Source organism: Diabrotica virgifera, chromosome 3 (assembly GCF_917563875.1).
Source record: "Diabrotica virgifera virgifera chromosome 3, PGI_DIABVI_V3a".
NCBI classification, from domain to species: Eukaryota; Metazoa; Arthropoda; class Insecta; order Coleoptera; family Chrysomelidae; genus Diabrotica; species Diabrotica virgifera.
In genome coordinates this window covers 47436271-47456941 of record NC_065445.1, presented here as the reverse complement: position 1 = coordinate 47456941, position 20671 = coordinate 47436271, and the positions used below count along the sequence as shown (strand labels likewise).

The 20671-nt window shown below is 33.1% G+C and overlaps 1 protein-coding gene across 4 annotated transcripts in view; it reads left to right on the top strand.

Annotated features, from left to right (window-relative positions):
• Positions 1-20671, top strand: part of LOC114325813 (ATP-binding cassette sub-family C member 4) — a 92778-nt gene that overhangs the window by 44350 nt on the left and 27757 nt on the right. For 3 of the 4 annotated variants that reach the window (XM_028273938.2, XM_028273937.1, XM_028273939.1), the window contains exons 2-7: positions 748-870; positions 6570-6680; positions 9035-9365; positions 11269-11491; positions 12142-12437; positions 14975-15314. In XM_028273938.2, coding sequence (XP_028129739.1) covers positions 797-870; positions 6570-6680; positions 9035-9365; positions 11269-11491; positions 12142-12437; positions 14975-15314 — 1375 coding nt within the window. In that variant the 5' untranslated portion in view covers positions 748-796. Of the gene's footprint in view, positions 1-747; positions 871-3996; positions 4133-6452; positions 6681-9034; positions 9366-11268; positions 11492-12141; positions 12438-14974; positions 15315-20671 lie in introns of those variants that run through there. The other variant, XM_028273940.2, reaches the window with a different exon arrangement.

Genomic DNA, 20671 nt, shown 5'->3' with positions numbered 1-20671 from the left:
CGTATTGAAGGTATTCATGAATATTTTCGTAACATTTTCTTCCCTTTCTTAACATTTGAAAATACTTGAGGCACTTTAGCGTCATTGTTATTAAATTATATAGGGATGGCGGTTATTGACAAAACACCGGTTTTCTGTTATACCGGTTTTTTTACCTACGGTTTAACCTGGCGGTTATAACCGGTCAAAAACACCGGTTATTCCAAAAACCGGTGTTCGGTTTTTTTAGTCAACCGCCAATAATACCCAGTAGGTTAGAATTACATTGCTGTTTTGTTTGCGATACTCCATCCGAATCGATATCAGTCATCAGTGTTGTCAAATCGGTTTCTGCCAGCTTAAACTTTCTCCTTCGCGTGCGAGGGGAGAAAAATTTTGCCATTTTTTCTCAGAATGCATTATTTTTATCACTTATATGGTTTTTCACCGGTTATTACTTTAAAAAGAAAAAACCAGTTATAACCGGGACAAAAAACAACCGGAAAAACCGATTATTGCGGAGTAAAAAACCGGTTTTAGGTTATAACTGGTAGGTTTTTCCCATCCCTATATTAGATAGACGATCAAGCTCACCTTCGCCAATAGATTTCCGTTTTCTCTTAACACAAGAAACACTTTTCAGCCAGTTTTCCATCGTTAAATAGTTAACCACTAAGTACGTTTAAATAAAAACAACGCTAGAAGGAGTATCAAGCTACTCAAGATAGAATAAAAGTATACAAATTTAACTCATTTTTCTGCTTTCAGGTCAATACCGATAAATCCGGAGGTTCCAAAGTTTCAATGAACAGAGGCAATGGATTCCACAAAGGAAACCTACAATCCCAATCCAAGGGACAGTTCCAATATATTCTCAATATTATTTTTTGGGTGAGTATTATTCTGATATCTTCTAATGGATTTTATTTTTATTCAGGTGTCATTCCAATAACTGATGTTGAAGCTTCACACGAATATGTTAATTATACGGACAATGTTTATTCGATATTAGAATGCAGTTGAAGAAAATGCTAATGTCTCCAATATATGCAACCAATATTGTAATTGTAACTACTACGTCTTGCAACATTTATTTTGCAGTTATTAATAAAAACCTCCAGCAAGTTCTTTATGGCTATATTAGTACGAACTTATTAGTTTCAAGATGAATATGGTCAATGTCGCAACATATACATTTACCCACCACCTCTTGCTGAAATCCCTAGAAATAATTGTCATGGCCGATGACAAATAGAGCTTCACGATACGATACAATATCGATACTTTTTAAGTATTGAGTATTGTATTTGTTATGCCAATGAAGTATCGTATCGAGTATCGATATCGGCAATACTTTCTTATAAAAATATCGTATTGATATTGATTTCGATACGATATCGATACAATACTCGATAAAATATCGACATAAAAAGGATTATACATCTGAGCTGTGTAGGCCCTTTATGCCCACTTTTGCATGCTTGGCAAATGGACATTATTCTAAAAATATTACTTATGTGTATATTCTTATATGTATATTCTTATATTAAACTTATATGTCGATGGCCTAGCGTGCAAATGTGCTAAGTGCTAATTTGTTGGTTTTCCAATAATTGAAAATTAAGCTTTGAAATCTTATTAAAATTATAGTTTTTATCATATACCTATTAATAATTGCTCACATATTTTGTGACATCTGAAGACCTTTTGTAAGTTCTAAAGAGCCTTAAAATGTTAGCGGGTCCCGAAATAATATTAATAATAATAATTGTTGCTGCTACTTAACACCTTTGTAGTACCAAAAATTTTTTTAAGGAAGTTAATACCACATTGAAAAAAATAATTATTTTTATTGACACAAATACAAAAAATAATACTCTATCAAAGGCAAAGTAAAAAATCCTAAACTAATATTTTTATCGGATATTTAATATTTATAGAGAATTGTCTAATCTGAAATGTCAGACTCTTCATTTCGACTTGGAATATTGTTGGTTGACACTGGAATGTCTTTTATAAACTTGTCAAATACTTTTGGTTTAGTCCAAGGTTTGTGCTTGTTCTTTTTCTTCCAGCCTTTCCCTTACAATTTACTTCTATTTCTTGAGATAAACAGTATTTATATTAATCCACAAGAAAGAACTTCCTGTAGTTGGCTGTATACCATTAATTACAAGTGAAATTTAATAAAAAAATTTCCTCTTGGTAAAAGGAATATTAGTTTAAAAAGCCCTTATATGGCTACAAACATAGAAACAAAACGTTTTCGCTCTGTAACAAGAGCATCATCAGTGTTACAAGAACAGGGTGAGCCAACCAAAAAATACAAAGGTCAAAGCCTTTCAAAAAACAGACAAAAGTCTTATATAAATGAACACATCGAAAAATCCAAAGGATGGATAAAATTATTACGGATACGGCCCTAGGGCGACATATGACTCCCCCACGTGGTAAGTGGGTCAAAAGGTAACTAGGTCATTATGTTATAAGAGGTGGCAGGCAACTACTGCCTGCCACGTACGAAAAAACAACTAGAATTACCACTAAAACCAACTATACATACTAAGCATGTTATTTACCTTGCATTACTTCTGGGGTTCCACATTGATTTTCAAGAGCATTTTTTAATATGCGAATTGTTCTGGAACTCATTATCACTAATTAAACTGCTAACAATCAAGACCACTATTTTTCTTAACGTTTACCGACAAATTTGACGTAATCTAACCTCAATTTTAATTGTGTTTGGTGTAGCACAAATGTGTTAAGTAACTAACTCTGAAGGTTTCACGAATTTCGATGAGTAGTACAAATGTTCTAAGTGCACTTGACACATAAGTTGTAGAAACCTGCAGGTGCGTAGTACTTATTCCTTTTGAAAGATGGCACTAGAAAAAAAATATGGACATATTTTACTTACCACATGTGTTTGCAAGATAATAATGTCTTAGGCGGTTTAGGTGTGCCAAATAACACGTTTTAACCATAATTGGCACTTAACACCTTTGTACGCTAGACCATCGATGTATATTCTTATAAAGATTGAATATGGCTGAATGCTCCTTTGAAAGTCGACAAATACTTACTAATTTTGTATTGTTTAAAAACTACTTTTGAAAATATAGGTAAATCCCCGGAGATTCGGAATAAATCGCAATTCGGTATTTGTTAAAAATTATTTTTGAGTGATAATCACTTACTTGGGTTGCAGATCACTTATACTTTTATGTAATAAATAATTATGATCTATAAATCCCTATTCCACAAAGTATAATCAAACAACTGTGGCGTTTTATTTTTTCTCGATATCGATATTTTCAATAATATCGAGGCAAGCGTATCGACGATACAAGAGTATTGTATTGATTTCAGATAATGAGTATCGTATCGACATTAATATTGCTAAGGTACGTATTGTATCGGTATTGTATTGGTTTTCGATACGATATCTGTCGTCGGTTATACACCCACCTAAACTTTACGCAGACAGGATTTCTCTCACGGGCCATGGTTCACTCCGGCAGCTGTAATATAGTTTGAAGTGTGTCAAAATTGTTAAGCAACTGTTATTAAGAATAATAAGAACCACTTAAATGCAAAAACTACTGTTGAATTTTAAGAACCTGCTGATATTACTGACAGATGTTTGTTAAAATTTGAAAAAACTGATTTTATTAGAAAATTAAATAAATATTAAATAAATAACTTACTTATATTTTTCGTATTTTTTTCGGGGGTTTGAACGTGTTTCTCTCACTTTTTAATGTGCTAAAGGGCTCAGTTACTTTAAATTATATATAACCCTTAAAAAAAACCTTGATTTGATCTACTTTTGAATCTATAAAATAGGAAAAATCTCAAAACTCCCCAACAACCAGTGTTTCGGATTTTTGAAGGTCTGAAGGTTTTATGGTAAATACTCTCAAAATAAATATTTAACAATTACAGAACTTGCAAGAGGAATTGTTGATAGCTGAATAATTGATTTTGAAATACTTTTTCCATATATTCTTTTAGGTTTGGCTAAATTAGCCTTTAGATTTAAGTGTTATAGTTCGTAAAGAGAACGATTAATAATAATTAGAACACATCGATACCAATATTTAATGTGGAAATTTGTGGCAGCCTGGATGGATATTTTATTAATATATAGGTAATTCTAGTGAAGAAGCATTATATAGTTCCCAACCTGTTTTAAATAGTCAAAGTTAATTCACGCAAGCCTACCATAGTCCATAAGCTTTATTTTTAACGGAACACCCTGTATATCTTTATATTTTTAATACCTAATCGGAAAGAACTATATCATGTAGGGTAGTGATGTTAATTATAGTTACTTTCGAGTATTCGTTTCAAATCGTTACTTTTGTATAAAGTAATCATTTACAGTATTCGTTACTTTGATTACTTTTGTATTTTAATATCGGTAATCATATCGAGAATCGCATTTCTCAGTACATATTTTGTATTAGTATTAGTTAGTAGGATACTTTGATTACTATGAATACTTTTGTATTTGAGTAGGTACCGGTAATCATATCGAGAATCGAATTTCTCAGTATTTCGTATAAGTATAAGATCCGATATAACAACGAACTTCACCGATCTATTTAATGGATAGAATTTAAATGATATGTAATATATTATGTTAAAAATTATTAAAAGCAAGGGGTGCCCGACATAATTTTGTCCAGAATAATTAATAATTAATTCTATTTTTTTTTATTTAGTGTCCATTCGTTTATACACTACGTTACATTGTCTTCTAATGTCTTCACTCCTCTTTCCATCTCTCAGCGTATTTCGTGTAATTCTTCTCAGTACTCTCATCTCTGCCGTTTCCAGTAGTATTTGTGTATTTATAATTAAAATCTAATGTGTTGCATTTTTATTTTCAAATGAACGAACATCTCAACGAAATTCTGTGAATTATTTACCTCGACAAATCGTATAGACATCTGTTATCTGTTTCTGGATGCATGCTTTGTTAAATGATGTACCTCCCTCTGTTTCAGCTACATACTTCTCAGCGCCCTGTAATCCTGTAAAACTCTTCATAGCCTTCGCCCTTCATAGATAAAATTTTAGTTAACTGTACTGATACCGAACACTCGTGGAATACCGGTCTGATTCCGATATCAACCGATTGTAGATAGGTACTCAAATAGGTACTCGCTGTGATACGATTGGTAAGAAGTAACGAAGTAATCACAATCAGAGTAATCAAAGTAATCAAAGTAACGATTTGACTCTCTGTATAGTAACCGTTACTTTCGGTATTCGTAAGTAACGAGTACTTTGTAACGAATAGTTACTTTTTCAACATCACTAATATAGGGTCTATGTGAATAATCATAATCATCATTGGCTCTACAACCCATCGTGCGTCTTGGCCTGTTCCAGTCCTTCTATTCCTTTCTATCATTCGTCTTGGTTTTCCAATTTCGTACTCTCTATGTGAATAATACAGGGTGAAATTTTAAAATTATACAGTATGGAAACAACTTACAAAATAAAATTGTTTGTATCCTTATTTTATAAAATTATAAAAAACGTTAGGACACTTTAAGTTCAAATGTGCGCTTTTTAAACATAAAGTTAAACATACAGAGTGATTCACGCTAGTCTAGCACGGCTATTATCTTTATTTTTAATGAAACACCCTGTATATATTTATGTTTTTAAAAGTTGATTCACATTAGTAAAAGGTGAAATTTGAAAAGTATGTATATGTATGTATATTTTTTCCCTTTATTGTATTTCGAAAATGAATTATATCTTAGTTTATAATGATAATATAATTTTTTGTGAAAGAATATTTTACAATAATTCCGTTTTGACTATTTAAACATATTGGGTGGAATAATCTTTAAGAGTGTAAATAAAATATTTTTGTATTGTTAATTTAAATATTTTGGATTTTGGAAAAAGCTTTAAAATCTCTGCGAATGTATACTGTTTATAATAAATTCAAAATTTGGATTGTATTACGTGAAAATTTCAAAACTTTTTATTGAATACTAATTTCTTGCCATACGCCTCCTGCTTCATCTGCAGGGATTCCTAGCGTATTTCCATGGATGATAACTTTTGGCGGTGTTAACAGTGTACAGTAATAACACGTCTATCCCCAATCAGATATAAATATACTTCCTCAAGGGTTTTCCATTTATTTCTGTCTAGTACAGAAGTGTCTAGTGACAGTAGATATATAGATTTTTACTGATTTATTTATAACTCCACTGCACATTAAATACCTAAATTTTTTTGATTAGTCTCTCTCATGCCTGCTCATCAGTTTCTAATTTATACGACTTTTAATTTTATTGGAATTTAATTTTTTTCTTCAGTTTTTACAATGAGTTCTGCAGTTATTTTATTGATAAAAAACAAAATATTTTTTATATTTTATTCACACTAATACCTATTTTATCAATTCAAACATATTCCTATAGAATGTAAATTATTTTTAGATGCAGTTCCAGGGAAGACGGATAAATTCTATTGTCTAATGTAGTAGTAATTCAATAAAATAAGAAATCAAAACAAGCTATGATTTTAAAGAAGTCGTCGTATTTTTGATTTTACAGGTTCACGTATCCCATATTCAAGAAGGGCATGAAGAAAGACTTTGACGTGGAAGATTTGTATAACCCATTGAAAAATGACAGAAGTACTCTTTTGGGAGATAAGTTAGAAAGGTAACAATGATTTTTTTTAATATGTACCACTTTATATGTTAGGTTAGGCTCAATATGAGTGGACGCCTAACAACTGGACCTAAGAAGTCTATTGTGGCTCATCCGTAGGTTAAAGTTGTCCTTTAAGCCCATCCTTTCTTAAAAAATCTATTATGACCTTTGGTAATACTTTTCATAGGGTTCGAGTTGAAAATGCATACATGTATTGAGCCGTATCCTATTCAGCAGAATAGTCAATTGTACAGAACATGTTCCGCCGTCTCGTCATTATCTTACAGGATCTGAAATTCGCACTTTTTCTTAGTCCGATTTTGTTCATGTGCCTCAAAGGAGCTGTTAGGAGACCTACGATAATTCACAAGACATATCTAGTCGATCTTTGGTTCTCTTATTCGAAGGTTCATGAATAAAAGCCTTTGCATGTTTCAGGTCCCTTTGTTTGTACCATTGGCTAGGTTTGATCCGTTCCACCCAGTCCGATATTGTTTTCTATTTGTGCCTCTTGCTACGCCAATGAAAGATTCTGGCGGGTAAATGTTTCTTTTGCCCTTCCCCTGCAAGTAGGTCCACTTTTTTGTTCCTTCAATACAAGTATGTCCAGGTATCCACAGTACGTTACTTTGTTACTTTGTATATATCTTACATACACGCAAAAACACACATACACACTTCTTCTTCACATGCCATGTCAGAATTATACGATGTTGGCGATCACCATTGCGAAGGCTTCTCGATCCTCTGCAACATAGAATAATTGTTCTGCATTTGATATCTGAGTCCCTTGACGAATGTTTTTTAAACAATAAACTTTGTACATCTCTATCGCCATCTATTTTGCCTTTAAGGATGAGGTGTGGTATTCTATATCGATTTCCCCTCACTATAAGTTTTTTGATTAACAGCGTCTAACAATTCTCTAGCTTTGTTGATCCTACTTAGTTTTTAATTAGTTTACCTAATTAGTTTTTCTTGCTGTCCAAGGTCTCTTCAGCATCCGTCTGTGCATCCACATTTCCAATGCTTTAATTCTGTTCATGCTTAATACTTTGAGTGTCCACACTTCACCATACAAAAGTACAGCTCACATATAACACTTAACTCTTCTTAGTCTCCGTTCTAAACTGAGATGATTATCGCAAAGAAATGCCTTCATCTTCATAAAAGTAGTTTCAGTCATTGCTATTCTGCGTTTTATTTTTGTCTCGTTCGAGTTGGTCCTTTATGCCAGTCCCCAAATTTTTAATTTTGTGAACTTTTGCAACTTAGACTTTGCACCTGAATGTGCTCATTTAGTCTCCTACTTCGTGGAGACGATCAAGCAGAACTTGGAGACATTCAATATTTTCTGACAGAATTACTATATGGTCCGTGTACCTAATTACATTAAGTAGTTTACCGTTTATTTTTATTACATATGGCTGTTTCTCAAGTGCCTTTTGAAATAACTGGTACCAGTAAACATTTAACAATGTTAGGGACAAATGCAACCTTGTCTGACTCCGCGTTTTATGGAGATTTTGTCGGTGTACTTATCTCCAATTTTAGGATAGCAGTTTAATTCCAGTATAGATTTTGAATGACACGAAAATCTTTATCATCTATTCCTATATTTTTTTAGAATCTGTATTAATTTTACAATGTAAAATATACAGCATATCATGCTGTATATTTAGGATAGGATATTTAGCGCATAAGTGCTTCTTTAGTTCCCATAGCATTTCTAAAACCCAATTGGGTACGTTCGAGATCTTCTTGGTATTTGCGTCTAATTCTGTTGTGAAGTGTTCTTAGGATTATTTCATTCATAGGAGATTCTGACCAATAGAAAGCTACAGAAATCTGAATTAAATCGATAATTTTTGATAATCTCCCGTCGTTAAGTATATTACGTCAGATGCCCTTCGTTGCTACGAAAAAATACATTCAGTGACATTAATGACAATTAATGTTTTAAAAATTATAAAAGTGATGACTTTCAATCGTCAAATATTTATAAAAACTGTGTGTTTAATGGTACTTACATAAATAAATTACAATAAAATTTTGGTTTTGAACAGTTTTATTCATGAAATAATCGCAACAAATTGCACTCGACCTCTGAAATTAATATAGAATTTTTGCTCCCGTGACACTTTGACATAATTTCACTCGCCTTCGGCTCGTGAAATTAAAACTGTCAAAGTGTCACTCGGGAAAAATTCAATAATTTCAGAGCTCTTGTGCAATTACTACTGATAACATTAAGAGTATGGCTCATTAGGCTAATTTAACTAACAAAACACATACATTTCTAAAATAAAATAATTAAAAACAGTTTTTTCGTAATCAAAAATTACCATCCGTCTTGTTTTCAGGAATTGGGACAAACAAAAACTTAAACCAAAAGGCAAACCCAGTCTCCTCCGAGCAGTAGCAATTACATATTGGTACGAATATCTACGATTAGGGTTCCTCACATTGATAGGAGATGTTTTTATTCGAGTAAGCCAACCTTACGTTTTGGGTTTGTTGCTCACCTATTACAACCCAGATTCCAAAACCACCAAGGAACAAGCTCTAGGGTACGCTGGGATGATAGTTACTTTTAATACTCTAACGTCGTTTATAAAGAATCAGTATATGATGAATTCTATGCACGCTGGTATGCGAGTAAGGACTTCGGTGTGTGCTCTTATTTATAGAAAGGTAAGTAATATTTACTACGTAAAAAGAATTTCTTATGTAAAAGCAACAAGAGAGATATGCTCGTGCAAATGGCACACAGTTCATTTTAGGTTCGTAATAAACTTCAATTAATTGGGGAATTACAAGTTGGAAAATTCAACAGAGTTCAAAATAAGTAGGTTAGAATTAAATTAAAATAATAATAATTATTAATTGATACCGTAATTTAAAAGTTTTATTAAAATTGGAAAAATAAATAGAAGTGACAGAGGAACAGGAAGCGAAACAGATACGATGAAGAAATGAAATACAAGAGAACTGAATAGAATAAATATTTACAATGAGACGGAGAGGAAGGAAGAGAAAGAGGATGTCATCATCCTCTAAAGATGTCAGAGGATCTAGAGGATGTCATCATCTAAAATGATGCAACAATTAAATGACAAAAATGTTAAAATGATGACTTAATGAATGAATGAAAATATTTGTCATATACTTGTTCCCAATTTCTTTTCCCATTCCTGTAAATTTTCTCCTCCAGTCGTTTAGTGTTTTCTAAATATAGATTTTAAATAAAGTTGGTAACAAAGAACATCCATATCTTAAGCCTTTTCGTCTTATCCCATCCACACTGTATTTCATCTTCGTCTACTGGATCTGTTCTGAAGTCTCTGTAATTTATTTCTCAACTTGGTGTTGCTTCGGTCAATAGAGATTTGTAATATTCTTCCCATTCTGACATACTTATGAATTTTAATCTCCCTGTTCCTTTGTGATTTTTTCTGATGATTCTTATAAACATTCATGCTTCAAATATTCGAGTCTCATCCATTCATCCAATCGATACATTATATCTGTTTGTTTTCACATTTTTGGCCCTACGTTTCGTTTTTTCTTTTGGTCACGGTTTCTTAACTTCCCTATTCCAGTAAGTGTATCTTCTCCAGTCTTCTCGATTTTGTGTTTGTAACCAGATTCGATAGACTTTCTTTTTGGTATCTACCAACTCTATTATTTGTTGTGACCACCACACCGGATCTTGATTTTGCACATTTTCCTTATATCCTATGGCCTCTTGTGCTGCATTATGGATACCGTCTTTTATGTGACAGTGTAGTTCTTCCACCGTCTTATTTTCTTTGTGAGCATCTTTTAGTGTTATAACCAATCTGAGTCTGTACAAAAATTGGGTGAATTCACTCATTAGTCTTTCCAAATTATATTTGTTTATATTCGTACTACCGCCACAAATACGAACTCAAAAGGTAGACGACTTGGTCACATTATTCAAATGCCAGAGAATCGAAATGTTAAAGCAATACTAAAGTCTAAATGGATGAAAGTCTAAAGCAAGACTCGTCACAAATAGACGTGAGAGATTTAAGAGAAAAAGTAAGGGACCGCGAAAAGTGGAGAGAATAACCAAGTTTTTGGAAAACCTACAAGAAAGGGTTTGGAAGCTACAAGACTTGTAGTTTTGTAAGCGTTAAAATGAGAAATCAAACACGCAACTAGACTGCCGTATAAGACCAGGTCGACTTACATATGTACAGGACCAATCCCAAGAAGCGCACCAAATAACTTAAAATAAGCACAAAGCGGCCTAGGCATCTAGAAGGAGAACCAATTTGACTTGAAAATGACAAGCGCGACCTTGCCGAAACTTCGTCAAAAGAATGGTCTTTTGTAAAAAACTTTTTCAACGCAAAATCGCTATAAATATCTAATAAATTTTAGTCTCTTGGCGATTCTATCATATATTCATCTGTTTTACAATTATATGAAGATATGCATCTTGCTCTTCCTTTCACTGTTTTAAACACGAATTTCAAATTATTTGTGATCTATAATTTATTGTAACCATCATAATAAATATTGACTGTATTCTATTTACGATAGATTTTGACATATTTTAAATTTTCAGGCTATCAAATTAAGCACTACTGCCCTCGGCAAAAGTTCAGTAGGGAAGATTGTTAATCTTCTTTCGAACGATGTAAGCAGATTCGATTCAGCCTCGATGTTACTGCACCAAATGTGGGTTGGACCAGTTTCTGCAATAATAATTATGTATATCATTTTTCAAGATATTGGATGGTCCGGAGCAACTGGAGTTGTTACCATTGTTACAATTATGCCCATGCAAGGTAGGTACATCAGAATACAACGTACATCAGTACTGATGTTGCACATCAGTGCAACAAAGTTCTCTGCCTCTTCCCGTTCTGGGGACTTGCAAAATTCTCCTAAAAATCCACATCGTAAAAGCTTCCTGCTTTCTCATTAAGTCAACATTATCAGTCCAGGTTTCTCCACCATAAGCATAAAGAAGGATATAGTGGGTATAACATTTTACCATCCCATATCGCAATTGCAGATTGAGTCTTTGGTTACTCAGAAATTTCCTCATCTTCAAAAAGGCCACTACTGATTGCTCTATTCTTGATCGAATTTCTGATTTAGATCTTCCATAATCTAGACTCTTAAGTATTTCATTTTGTACACTTGCTCAATATCTTACCACTTGTCCACTTTCTCAATAACTATTTGCATAACTGTAATAAATAAACCTGTTAGTAACTTGTTCCTGTCTCTTATATCCCTGGCCACATTTACCAAAGAAAATGCATACAATGAATGTGTTTTCCATTATTGGAAGCCCTTTTGTGTTTTGCTATACGTTTTATAAGATTCTACCAGTTTGACCGATGTAAGCTTAACTTTAACTACTACGACTACGGTATTTACTAATAAAGCCATCATATCAAAAACAGTACAACAGTGTTTTTTCTTTTAGCGTATATTGGCAAATTATCAGCAAAATATAGAAGAATAATCGCTGGTAAAACAGATGAAAGAATAAGACTGATGAACGAGGTCATAGGGGGCATTCAGGTGATTAAGATGTATGCGTGGGAAATACCGTTTACAAAATTAATCAGCCTTGCACGAAAAGCTGAAATTAATGTTATTAGAAGAAGCGCGTACATAAGAGGTGTATTTATGGCTTTCAATTTATTCAACAATAGATTTGCTTTGTTTGCAACTTTGGCTACGATGGTATTTACTAACAAAGCTATCACGGCAGCAAGAGTAAGTACAATTTTGAATGTTTTTTTGTTTATATTAACATATTTTTTAATCTTAATGTTTAAATACTTTAAATACTTTGTTGTCTTTGTTATCAATACAGTGGAACCTCGATAAGTCGTATTAATCGGGACTGCGGCCGATCCGGGTTATCGAAAATCCGGGTTAGCCGGAGAATATGGTAAAAATTAATAAAATAAAGTAGGTATACTTACGGAAAAACTTCATTATGCAAAAACATGAAATAGATAATAAATGCACAGTAGGTACACTTCGCGTCATAAAAAACTGGTACAACTCTTATAATCTAAAATCGTGTTTTTCAAGCTGTGTAAGTTGCTCTTGTCAAATGTGTCATTCTAATTTCTAGGGCACCGTTGCCAGTTCAACGAAAATATTATTGAACTCTTGAGCCAATTGTCGGACAGACCAACCATCTTCTATTTTAGAAATTATTCTCGTTTTATGACACTTATTTTTAATTGACATGGCATCGTTAAAAATTTATTTTGACCAACTTGTCAAATCTGACTGGTGTTAAGTAATTAAATAAGTCATCGAGGACTGGACTTAATGTTTTTTATTATGTTTATTCGTTTAATTTTTCAGTTATAAGTGGATTTTTTAAGATTAACTTAACCCTCTCTCGTTATTAAATTTATTAGATACGGATTTTTGATGATAAAAATAATACCTATTTAAAAACTTTATACATTTTTGAACGTTATTTTTTTATTTAGATTTAGTGCAATTCCGTTATCTGTAATGGCAACAACGAAGTGATTCACGAACCATTGTGTCAAGTCTGAACACAGGTTTACATTGGGAAAAAAAAGTATACCAGTTTTTTATGACGGGAAGTGTACATCTAAATTACGTACAGTTGTGTACAGTATTGTTCATCTCTTGGTAAAAAACTCAGTCAAACAGAAAATATGTTTGTTTTGTCTGATGAAAATCGGTCCGGGTTAGCCGGAATTCCGGGTTATCAGAGACCGACTTATGACCTAGAGACCTCGGGGTTCCAGTGTGTTATTTTATCAATAAAACTTTATGCCTTTGGTTGACCCTAAAATCGATTAACCGACAGGAAGAATCAATCAGTTTAAAGCAATTCCATTCGATAATATATGCATTGAGACACCTTCAGTTTAAGGCCGACCACTCACGATACTGCGGCGTCGTTCAATTTTTCAATTTTGTCGAATTCGACTAAATTGGCAAAAATTTTGATCATGTATGACCATGTATCCAACAAAATAGTACAATTTGACCACAGAGAAACTGGTTTCTATGCTGCATTACTGCAGCCCTATGTTTATGCCCTTTTTATTGCAATAATGTTGTGAACACTTTTGGAGAAATGGTGTCACCCTGGCGAACTCCCCGATGATGTTGAACTTGTGTGTATCTTCATGGAGTCTGACGCATGCCATAGCATTATCGTAGATATTTTTGACGACAGTGCTGTAGCGGTGATCTATTCGGCATCCTTTTAAAGCTTCTAGCATTTTCTGATGGTTTACTCTGTCAAATGCTTTCTCGTAATCCACAAATATTGGATATATTACCTAAAATTTGGATATAAATATATGGGTGTCATCATCATCAATGGTGCTACAGCTCTACGAAAGAGCCTCGACCTTCCCAAGTCTATTACGCCAGTCAGTCGTATCCATTGCCAACCATTGCCAGTTTGCTGCGCCTATTTTTCTCTCATCCTCATCTACACCATCCTTTCATCTAAGTTTTGGCTTACCCCTATTTCTACTTCTCACAGGTTGTGCCATAAGAATTCTTCTAGGAGGGTTGTTATGCTGTGATCTTGCTAGATGTCCTGCCCATCTTAGTCTTCCTATTCTTATAAGAGATACTACGTCTTTACCACCAAATATATGTTTATATCTATGGTATACCTCGTAGTTGTACCTCCTCCTCCAAATACCATTTTCAGAGATGCCACCGAATATTCCTCTCAGGATCCTTCGTTCAAATATAAGCAGAAGGTTTTCATCTGCCTAGGAGATGGTCCATGTCTCCGATCCATATGTCAACACTGGTTGTATAAGGGTTTTGTATATGGTTATTTTTGTTTTTTGGCTTAAGTATCTGCTTCTCATATTATGTCTACTCCGTATAAAATAGCATTTGTTCGCTAGGATTATCTTTCGCTTGATTTCTTCCGTCATGACATTCTCCTTGGTGATCAGGGAGCCTAAGTATCTGAATTTGTCCACCACTTCAAAGGTAGAGTTATCAACAGTGAATTGGTGACCGATATTTCTGGCTCTATTGTTGGGTGCTGATGCCATCATCTTAGTTTTCTCCTCGTTTACTTTCAGGCCCATATTTTTTGAGGCATTTGAGAAGGTGGTATACTTGGGTGTATATACGGGAGTACATTACCCAGAAATATATGGGTGTACATGTACATTGCCTAAAATCTTGCTATATACATGAATTCTTCAGATTCCCAAGAAAAACTTATTTCCCTGAAATAAAAGATTGTTGCAAAATAATAGCTTTATTTATATTTTCAGGTGTACGTTTTTATGTCATATTACCAAATCCTAGCTAACACACTAGCTGGAGTATTCGTCAATGGTCTTACACAGATTGCTGAACTTCTAGTTTCCATTAACAGAATCGAAGAGTTTCTCGAAAATGAAGAACACAAAGAATTACCTGCCCTAAAAAGATCTGTAATCTCGAACGTCAATGAAGAGATGGTAGCTTGTAAGAATATGGTTGCGTCTTGGAATGAAAACTCACTTGATCCTGTTTTGAAAAACCTAAATTTTAAACTTGGAAAAAATACTCTACTTGGTGTTATTGGTCCTGTTGGCAGTGGGAAAAGTTCATTGCTACAGTCTATTTTGGGTAAGACATTTTATGTTTAACGATAATTTTTTTCATTTTAGAGAAAGAGAAAATTCTCTATAGGTCGGAATTTAGAATCCTTGGTGACTAACTATTGCCTTAGCTTTTTACAAATTTTTAAAGCATACAGGCCGATAAATAGCAGACAATGGGAGAATCTGCAGTATACATTCATCACCTACGCATTTATCTAGATAAAATTCCAACGGAATTCTGCATCCTTATCACTTAAAATATGAGCAAAACAAAATATGGAAAGACGGCTTTAGATGTAATTCGATTCGGGAGCCACCACCATCGGCAATGAAAAACTTTTTTATACACCCGTGTTGAGCTGCCCCCCCCCCCACTTGCAAAAATTAAAAAACAAATAGCCCTGATTTATGAGCTATTTATGAGCTCTCATATTCCGCAAACTAAAAATTTTGAGCTCGTTCCACTGAGCAGGAATTTAATACCCTAGTGGGGGGGGGGTGGGGCTGAGTCAGCCCCCCCACTACTTAAAAATAGGAATATTGAATCGGTTTTTGCGGCAGAATTACGAGCTATTTATGAGCTCTTGAAATTATATAGTTTCGATTTTTGAGCTCATCCCCTTCACCCCCAAACAACCCTTTAATTAATTTAACTTAAGAGAAAGATGCTGAGAAAACTTAAAATATATCGTATTGCGAATATAATTCCTATAGCTTATATACTCTAAGAATACACTATTAAATCAAGAGCATTTCGATTATTGAGCTACAACCCCTTCGCCAGAAAACCACCCTATCTTCCCGGCTTAAGAGAAAGTTGTAATTAAAATGCGTTAAACTAATTATTTCGCGACTACATATCATTTAATAATTTATAAGCTTCCAAATTACGCGCATTTAGATCAGTAAATTGCAATTTATTTTGTATAGTGCAGTCACTGAAGGTAAACATAAACGATTACCTTCAATTTCGGTGAACCTTCATCGATTTTCACGAAAATTGGTCAGTGGTTAGAGGATACGTCAAGAAACAAAGGTGACATGGTACCACCTTGCGCCTTTACCCTGAGGGTGGATACCGCCCCTTCTCCGGGGTGAAAATTATTTTATAAAAAATAATTGCACAAATCAATAAAAGAACAAATTAAAAGCAAAATTTATTATATAAAGTTAATAAAATAAGTAAATACTTTTTAAGTTATTAAAGATCAAAGATTTTAATTATTTGTGAAAAAAATGCATGTTTTGAAGAGGTTTTTTGTAAATCCCTGAAAAACTTTAAGTTTTTACAAAAAAGTTAATAGTAGTTTAATTCGTATAGCTTATATTCTAAGAATAAACTCTAAAATCACGCGCCTTTCGATTATTGAATTACAACCCCTTCGCAAGAAAACCATCCCATATTCCCGGCTTAAGACAGGGTTGTACTTAAAATAATTTAAATTAATTATTTGTCGACTATATATTGTTTAATAATTTATGAGCTCGCAAAATATACGCATCTCAATTATTGAATTGACATTTTCTTTCTATAGTGCAGTCACTGAAGGTAAAAATCAACTGTGACCTTCGATTTCGGTAAATCTCCATTCATTTTCACGAAAATTGGTGAGCGGATTTTGATACTATCAACTTTTTCTGGATCTTATTTTTCATAGGTATTTCTAAGTACTTTGACAAGTATTTAGTACCTAAGTGTTATAAAATGCATCTCTTTCCCGTTATTTAAGCTTGAACCCTTAGATTTGAACAGTCGCGGAAAAAAATATACATTTAATTACCAATAACTTACTTTAAATTAACATTAAAGGGTTTTTCATGTAAGCAGTTTATTATATTTTTTATTAGCTTCAATTTTAGTGATGAAAACTTTTTTGTAAAAACTTACAGTTTTTGAGACATTTATGAAAAATCGCTCTAAAGCATGCATTTTCTTTCCAAAAATTAAAATATTTGATCTTTAATAACTCAAAAAGTATTGATTTATTTTAATCACATTATATAACAAATTTTGCTTACAATTTGTCCCTCTCTCGATTTGTGGGGTTAATTTTAATAAAGTAATTTTCACTCCCGAGAAGGGGTGACATATACCCCAGGCTAAAACCCCAAGTTGTTATTGTCAATTCGTGAAAATAAATGGCGATTTACCGAAATCGAAGGTTTTACCTTCAGTGACTGCACTATAGAAAGAAAATGGCAATTCAATAATTGAGATGCGTATATTTTGCAAGCTCTTATACGATATGTAGTCGCCAAATAATTAATTTAAATTATTTTAAGAACAACTCTCTCTTAAGCCGGGAATATGGGGTCGTTTTCTTGCGAAGGGGTTGTAGCTCTATAATCGAAAGACGCGTGATTTAAGAGTTTAGTCTTAGAATATAAGCTAGACGTATTAAACTACTATTAACTTTTTTGTAAAAACTTAAAGTTTTTCAGTGATTTACAAAAAACCTCTTCAAAACATGCATTTTTTTCACAAATAATTAAAATCTTTGATCTTTAATAACTTAAAAAGTATTGACTTATTTTATTAACTTTATATAATAAATTTTGCTTTTAATTTGTTCTTTTATTGATTTGTGCATTTATTTTTTATAAAATAATTTTCACCCCCGAGAAGGGGCGGTATCCACCCTCAGGGTAAAGGCGCAAGGTGGTACCATGTCACCTTTGTTTCTTGACGTATCCTCTAACTACTGACCAATTTTCGTGAAAATCGATGAAGGTTCACCGAAATTGAAGGTAATCGTTGATTTTTACCTTCAGTGACTGCACTATACAAAATAAATTGCAATTTACTGATCTAAATGCGTGTAATTTGGAAGCTTATAAATTATTAAATGATATGTAGACGCCAAATAATTAGTTTAATGCATTTTAAGTACAACTTTCTCTTAAGCCGGGAAGATAGGGTGGTTTTCTTGCGAAGGGGTTGTAGCTCAATAATCGAAATGCTCTTGATTTAATAGTTTATTCTTAGAGTATATAAGCTATATGAATTATATCCGCAATACGATATATTTTAAGTTTTCTCAGCATCTTTCTCTTAAGTTAAATCAATTAAAGGGTTGTTTGGGGGTGAAGGGGATGAGCTCAAAAATCGAAAGTATATAATTTCAAGAGCTCATAAATAGCTCGTAATTCTGCCGCAAAAACCGATTCAATATTCCTATTTTTAAGTAGTGGGGGGGGGCTGACTCAGCCCCCCCACTGGGGTATTAAATTCCTGCTCAGTGGAACGAGCTCCAAATTTTTAGTTTGCGGAATATGAGAGCTCATAAATAGCTCATAAATCAGGGCTATTTGTTTTTTAATTTTTGCAAGTGGGGGGGGGGGCAGCTCAACACGGGTTTTTTATACAGTTTATACAGTTTTCACTGTCTTCAGAGCCGCCTGTGGTGGATCCCGAAGCAGTGGCGTAACAAAATTCGTCAGGCACCCCCCCGCAGAATTTGAAATGGGGCCCCCTTTAAAAGCCTTACTAAATGGGACAAGTTTAACAAATACTTATGTGTTATAGCCCAGTAAATGAACGTGAAATATGGCGATACCGTGTAATTTTCAATGTCACCACCGAAGTGGTCCAGTCAATACTTTTCGAGTTACTTCCAACATTTTTCAACAAAAAAAAAACACGTTTTCAGGCGGTTTTTCGCAAATAACTCAAAAAGTAAGTATTTTATATTAAATTTACAATCAAGATGCAGTAGAAATAAACAAACCAAGGCACGTCAAATGCTACTAGGAACACTCGAAACATAATTTACAATGTATAAACTTTGAAAATCATGATTTGGGATTTACAATGTATATACACTTGGTGTAAAATGACTTGGTTTGTTTATTTCAACTGCATCTTGATTGTAAAGTTAGTATAAGGAAGTAGCAAAAATGTAGATTTAACAAAAATGAAGTCTATCCACCAAGTAAATGCAAAGTTATGAAAAATTCTTATTATTCGTCAAATTCCAAATCGAATTTTTCAACGTGAAATAACCAAAAAATGAAGCATTTTTCGGGGAAAACTTATTAAAACTATTTTAAAGTGTTAAAGTTTTAGGTATTTTTACTTTTTATAAAAATTTCAAAATACAGTTAAAGCCTTTTTTGGTAAAAAAATTGTGAAAATCTCCCACTACTTAATACCCCAAATGAAACTAATCATTACCGGTTTACAAATTACTTAACTTTTTTTATATGACCTCATGATCTGTAAGTTTCACCGGTTCAAAGTGCTTATTTTTGAATGTGTTTTATTTGAAAGGGCTCTAACGAGTCACTAATTACGAGTGTATGCAAATTTTGAACAGCCATACCTTAACCAATTTTTGTTTTACAGAAAAAGAAAATAAATCCAAAATATTTATAAAAGCAAAACCTACATTTCTTTTCTCTTTGAGATTTTTCGTATCACTAATACTCAAGGGCGGATCCAAGACCGATTTTCAGGGGAGGCCATGAACTTTTTTTTATGAACATGCATAGCTTAGGTTACCTCACACCTTACCTCGTTCAGCACAACCTTTACTACCGCTCAGCACAAAGCTAAAAACATTTTTTTCGTAGCAAGCTTTTGAACTGCAAATATTTAAATTTAGATTATTTTAAATTCTCGAGGTGGTGGGGCTTTTGTGGAGCCGCTCTTGCTAATTAGATACTTTTTAAGTTATTTTGAAAAAAGGGCATTTTTCTAAACTAAAATTTTTTTTTTACTATAAAACCTTTTTTTTTCATAAATAAGAACTTTCAACCGATCCAACTTAGGGGGAGATTTTGACGTTTTTTTTGTCAAAAAAAGGGGCCAACTTTTTTTGAGCGTAACTCGCTTAGTTTTGATGCTAGAAGCTTGCTATAAAATGCTATAAAAATGCTATAAATAATAAAAATAAAGCTCTTTTTTAAACATTAAAAAAAGTTTCAAGAGTTTTCCCCGAAAAGTGCTTCATTTGCTGGTTATCTCACGTTGAAATATTCAATTTGAAACTGAATGAATAAGAACAATTTTTCATGGGCTACAATTTTCCTTTTACTGTGTAGGTACACCATTACTTCATGAATAGGTACACCATTTTTTTTGTTTTTTATAAGCTACTTAAATTTTTGCTAAAAATACTTTTTCGATAATATTTAATTCGATAAAATACTTATTTTTTGAGTTATTTGCAAAAACCGCCTAAAAAATCGCCTTTTTATTGAAAAATAAAAAGTTTCACTCGCGTCACTTGAAAAGTATTGACTTGGATAAGGAAGCTCTATAGAACAAAAGTTGTTTATAATTAGTCAATTTATCCATTTCCATTTATTTTAAACGTATATTTTTCACCCCCGAGAAGGAGCGACTTTCACCCCTCAAGTAAAAGCAACCAACGGCACAAC